The 6000-nt window shown below is 37.0% G+C and overlaps 1 protein-coding gene across 2 annotated transcripts in view; it reads left to right on the plus strand.

The window, feature by feature from the left end:
- The window catches only part of PTGES3 (prostaglandin E synthase 3), a 29231-nt gene extending 23630 nt beyond the window's left edge, over nt 1-5601 (plus strand). For both annotated transcript variants that reach the window (XM_066258377.1, XM_066258375.1), the window contains 3 exons: nt 3171-3233; nt 4403-4427; nt 4707-5601. In XM_066258377.1, the coding sequence (XP_066114474.1) occupies nt 3171-3233; nt 4403-4427; nt 4707-4726 (108 nt within the window). In that variant the 3' untranslated portion in view covers nt 4727-5601. The remainder of the gene's footprint in view (nt 1-3170; nt 3234-4402; nt 4428-4706) is intronic.
- Nucleotides 5602-6000: the final 399 nt, after the last annotated feature.

Consider the following 6000-nt stretch of genomic DNA (forward strand, 5'->3'; position numbering starts at 1 on the left):
CTTCTGCATCCCAGTCCAACGCTCTATCCACTGCGCCACCGCCTGGTCAGGCCTAAATAAGACCTTAACAATAGTCATTTAATCCTAAAATGTACAGTTTTTTTAATACTAGTGTTAAGTTCTGCCTGACCAGACGGTGGCGCAGTGGATAGAATGTCAGACTGGGATGTGGAGGACCCAGGTTTGAGACCCCGAGGTTACCAGCTCGAGCGCAAGGTTGCTGGCTCTAGCAAGGGGTCACTCGCTCTGCTGTAGCCCCCTGGTCAAGGCACATATGAGAAAGCAATCAATGAACAAGGAGCCACAATGTAGAACTGATGTTTCTCATCTCTCTCCCTTCCTCTCTGTATGTCCTTATCTGTCCCTCTCTCTGTCTCTGCCAATAAATAAATAATACATACATACATACATACTAGTGTTATGTTCTAAAATTGATGTATAAAACCTTGATAGCTCAGTTAGTTGAAGCATTGTTCTGATGTGCCAAGATTGTGGGTTCAATCCCCAGTCAAGGCATATGCAGTGGTCAACCAATGAATACATGAATTTCAATAATTATATCTCTATCCCTCCCTCTTCTCTCCCTACCTCTATCTCCCTCCCTCCTTGTCTGCCCTTCCTCTCTCCTTCTCTTTCTCTAAAATCAAATTTTTAAAAAAGTATATATATAAAGACCAAAAATAAACCATATAGTCAATCAGTGCCATGAAGCTGGTTTTTATTTCAACACTGGAACAGATTTTTTTTTTTTTTTTTTTTGACCATGAGTATAGTAATTGGCTAGCATTTTGGAGCCATGTGATATGAATATAAACCTTTAAACACAAGAATCATGGTGAGGCCCTGGCCAAATAGCTCAGTTGGTTAGAGTGTTATCTCAGTATGCCAAGGTAATAGATTCCATCCCTGGTCAGGTTATATACAAGAATCAATCAATGGCCTGACCTGATGGTGGTGCAGTGGATAGAGTGTCAGACTGGGATGCGAAGGACCCAGGTTTGAAACCGCGAGGTCACCAGCTGGAGCACAGGTTCACCAGCTGAGCATGGGGTCACTAGCTTCAGCCCAAAGTCACTGGCTTGAGCAAGGGGTCACTCTCTCTGCTATAGCCCTCCCCCCCCTCAAGGCACATTATGAGAAAGCAACCAGTGAACAACTAATGTGCCGCAACGAAGAATTGATGCTTCTCATTTCTCTCTCCCTTCCTGTCTGTCCGCCTCTCTATCTTGTCAAAAATTTTAAAAAGAGAATCATCCAATGGATGCATAGATGGTGGAACAATAAATCGGTGTTTCTCTTTCCCTCTTCCCTATTCCCTTAATTTCAAAAGAAGGAAGGGAGGATATTCATGTGATTTCCCTCAACTCCACTATTTCTTACCTGAGTAATTGGTGCCATCATTTTCCCAGTTGTGCAAGTAACAACTTCTTAATACTGTTCTCTTTCACTGCCTTTCTATTCAGTATAATTTTTACTGCATCTATATCTATTGCCATTGTGTCCTCAGCATCTCACATTGCGCCTGGCACATTTTGAGCATTTTTCCTGCTGTAAGAAACTTAACCAAGGTGTTCAACACTGTCTTCAGACATAGGGAAGATTTACTAATTGCTCATATTTGACTGGATTGCCCAGAATTTTTATACTGAGAAATTTGACTAGGTATTTAACTCTGCAGTCCAGGTAAGCACATATACACTGCTCACAAAAATTAGGGGATATTTCAAAATACATATGAAGCCTTGAAATATCCCCTAATTTTTGTGAGCAATATATATTTTTTAATTTGTTGATTTTAGAGAGGGAGGGAGGGGGAGAGAGAGAGAAACATTGATTTGTTCTATTTATTTATGCACTCATTGATTAATTCTTGTATGTGCCCTGACTGGGGATTGAACCCGCAACCAGGGCATACTGAGACGATCCGCTAAATAGCTGAACTACCCAGGGTCAAAGCATATATTTTTGAAGTCTTGATTTTTATTTACAAAGTTATACATGGTTGGTAAATATTTTAAATTGTTAAAGGTTTAAACCATACAGAAAAGTGTTAACTTAAGATAAGATTTTCCCCATCTGATAATATAGGTAGTTTCATCTTTGACTATTTGTACCTCTTTAAATAATACACTACTTGCTTTATGATGAGAAACAACTAAAAAAAAAAGAAAGTGAGAGACAACTAAAGATGGGAAACTAGTACTTCATATAAGTACATATGTTGTTGTTGGTCCCAGTTGGTTTTAAGAAAACATGGTATGTATATATGCAAGGTTATTTTCTACTGTGTGTACCTTTTATGTTTATTTTCTATTTCTAACTTAGTTATTGCTGTTTGACCTTTGATTCAGTTTTCAGGCCTTTAATGCAAATTAATCATCCTGAAGGACTTTATTATAGATCATTTATTAGTTCTTCACAATATTCAAAACTATAATGAGAATACCATAATACATATATATATATATATCAGATAGCTTAGAATACAAAACTTAACAACTACATATACAGCCTGACCAGGCGGTGTTGCGATGGATAGAGCCTGGGACATTGGGGACCCAGGTTCGAAACCCTGAGGTCGCTGGCTTGATCATAGACATGACGCTATGGTTGGTAGCTTGAGCCCAAAGGTCACTGACTTGAATCCCAAGGTGACTGGCTCAGCTGGAGGGTCTCCCCACCCCCACCCCTGGCAAGGCACATAGGAGAAGCAATCAATGAACAACTAATGTGATGAAACTTTGAGTTGATGTTCCTCATCTCTCTCCCTTCCTATTTGTGTGTCTCCCTCCCTTTTCTCTCTCTGCCTAAAAACAAAAACTTTACAAGTACAAATGAATCCCATTCTCTTCCTTAGCCATCAGTGGTAACAGCTATTCAGGAGGATTTAGGTGTTTGATTTCTGTATCATACTTAGATTATCTTGCTGAATGAATTTTAATAACTTCACTTTTCTTTGATGGAACTTAGTTTTGACTTTTCCTACAGCTTTTCAGGATTTTATATAATTACTTGTAATCTACCTTTTCCAGAAAGGAAGGTACTTAATGTTTTGCTTTTTTTATTGATGGAAATCTATGGCAGACATAAGGTTTATTCTGGACATGCAAGGTAATAATTAAGGCTTAATTTAACATTATTTTTAAAACTAATTTTTATACTTTAAATAGATGATGAACAACATGGGTGGTGATGAGGATGTAGATTTACCAGAAGTAGATGGAGCAGATGATGTAAGTCTGTAAAATCTTTTCTGTTTACTTTTAATAGTAAGAAACAATGTATTTATAGGTGTTTGATATAGGGTATTTTTGTTCTAACAGAAGGAAAACCAGTTTTAAAATGTGCTTATTTTTGAGGGATGGGTACCTTAGGGAACCTAGTGTCTCAAGGAACCAGATTTTCTTTTCTCTTTTTCTTCTTTTGTAATTATTATTATTATTTATTTATTAAGTGAGAGGAGGGAGGACAGAGAGACAGACTCCCATATGCACCCCACCAGGATCCACCCGGCAAGCCTCCTGCTGGATGATACTCGGCAACTGAGCTATTTTTAGTGCTTGAGGGGGAGGCTCCAGGGAGCCATCCTCAGCACAAGGACCAACTCACTGGAACCAGTTGAGCTATGGCTGTGGGGGTGAGATGGGTGGAGAAAGAGAGAGATGGGGGAGAGGTAGTGAAGCAGATGGTTACTTCTCCTGTGTGCCCTGTTGGAATTGAACCTGGGACATCCACACCCCAGGCCAACACTCTACCACTGAGCTAACCGGCCAGGGCCAGGACCAGATTTCAGAAGAATCATTGCATAGAGACATACATATACTTTATTTGATTAAGAGTAAGTTTAGGGATTGTTTTTGCAAAATAGGTTTTATAAAAGGATTGGTCAGAGATTATAGTAAGCATATGGTTGTTGTGAATCTATAAGAGGAAGTACTGGTTCATTCTAAACATTCCCCCCCTCTGGCATTCTGTTAAGATCATTATGAAATTTGTTCAATACAGTTAGGAAAAAATACTTAGACGATTGATTTACCAGCTGTGATTAGAGTTCATTGTCTTCTATCAGTTCAGTGGTCTTTGTATTGAGCCATTTTCTTCTTTCATTGATTGTCAAGAGAGGAGAGAAACCATTTTATACCAAGATTCAGTCTGGTTGATAGGGAGGAATTTAAAGGGTGGGCTCAATTCCTACCAAAAGGCACACATCTCAGCTGTACATCTGTTTGTTTTCAATAAACTTATTATTAAGTCAACTGATTAAGTTCATAAGCCTGATGTAACATATCTTTGTTACTTTAATGAAAAGTACAGTGCTTCAGATTTTTAAGGCAAACTGTTCAGTTAGCAGAGTAATGTTTGATCAACTTGGTAATTTTTTTTTTTATTTCCCCTTCTGCAGGATTCACAAGACAGTGATGACGAAAGTAAGTGTCTTTGTAAAAAGTATATTTTACACAGTGATATTTCACATCAAAGATCAAACTCAAATAAGTTAACTTTCTTATAATTTATTTTTAGAAAAATGATTATTTTTTTATGGCTGCTAATAAAACAGCTAACGCAGAAATTTGAATGATTTGAGACTCAATTTTTAAAAAAATAGGAAACTATTGAACTGTTGCTGTCTGCTTTTCCTCTAAGACTTTGAATTTGGTGTATCATTTCCTTGTGCTTTATACTAATCTTTTTTAAAATCCTTTCAGAAATGCCAGATCTGGAGTAAGGAATGTTGTCATCACCGGATTTTGAGAAAGAAAATTAACTTCCCTGCAAGATTTCATAATTGAGAGAATTCCTGAGTTGATAGCTCTAAAGGCAGATGATACATTTGCCACCTTTAACCCATTTTTCAACCTGTTTTTTTTAAAGGCTTCAGTAAGGGTTGATAAGTACCATTGTATGGGGCAATTTTAAGTCAGCTAAGGTAGTAACCTTATGCATGAACATTTCTCAGATTTTCATCACGCTGTTGAGGTCCTAGGCAATTGATACAGCAGTTGTGATAAAAACATTTCATCTAAGTCTCCTTTACTTCATAACATATATACTGACATGATAGGAAGCTCTTGGATTACAGAAAGATAACTAAGTTTTAGATTTTAGAACATGACTCAAACTGGCTGACACAAATTGGTTGATACCTTAAACTGGTAACCTTTGTTCCCTTTGATATATTCTTCAGGATTGTTCCACTAAAGTTTATTTTTCAAAAATTTACTTCACATTATTGTACATAAGTGATCACTTGTCAGTGTTCCAAATGTATCTTAGCTAAAACTAGTGAATGCCCTAAAAACTTAGATGGTTTTTGAAGCCTATACATTTGGTATTGTTTGACCCTTGAACTTTTACATCTCTTAGCATGGAGGACAAAGAAAGGCTGTACATTGTTGCTTGAGAGTCTGTACATTTAGACCAAATTTGTATTTGCACTGTCAGTATGGCAAATGAGTGAAAAAATGTTAATACACTATTGGATTTTTTATTTCTTTTTTTGGATCCAGCTTGTACCACGGCTGAAAACCTCAATTTATGTTCATGACAGTGGGGATTTTTTTTAATGTCTACATTCTTTCTAATAAACTGTTGGAAGACTTCTTGGCTGTCTTTTTAAGTGTCTGCTTTACTGTAATTTCATGTATATTATTTACTGGACTGAAGTTATTTTTACTTGAGGGAGAATTTGGGATTATTTCTCTGTTTGAAAAAAGGTTTGCTGTAATATCACAGAAAAACTTTTAAAAGTGGATCTGTAATAGCAAATTGTAGATGCACTTCGCAGCAGTTGGAAAAGAAAGTGTGATTTGATTAAAATAAAACAGAATGTGTTGTCCTCCTCTAAATTTTTGAGATTCTGCATTTTGGCAGTTTTTTATTTTCTCCAGCTTCTGCATATTTGTCATAGCCTAGAAAAACTTCATATTTCAGTACTTCTGTGCTTCATACCTGTGTTAAGTGCTGGTGTTACAAAGATTAATCTTCTAGGTAATTGCTGTG

Source organism: Saccopteryx bilineata, chromosome 2, assembly GCF_036850765.1.
Source record: "Saccopteryx bilineata isolate mSacBil1 chromosome 2, mSacBil1_pri_phased_curated, whole genome shotgun sequence".
Taxonomy (NCBI): Eukaryota; Metazoa; Chordata; class Mammalia; order Chiroptera; family Emballonuridae; genus Saccopteryx; species Saccopteryx bilineata.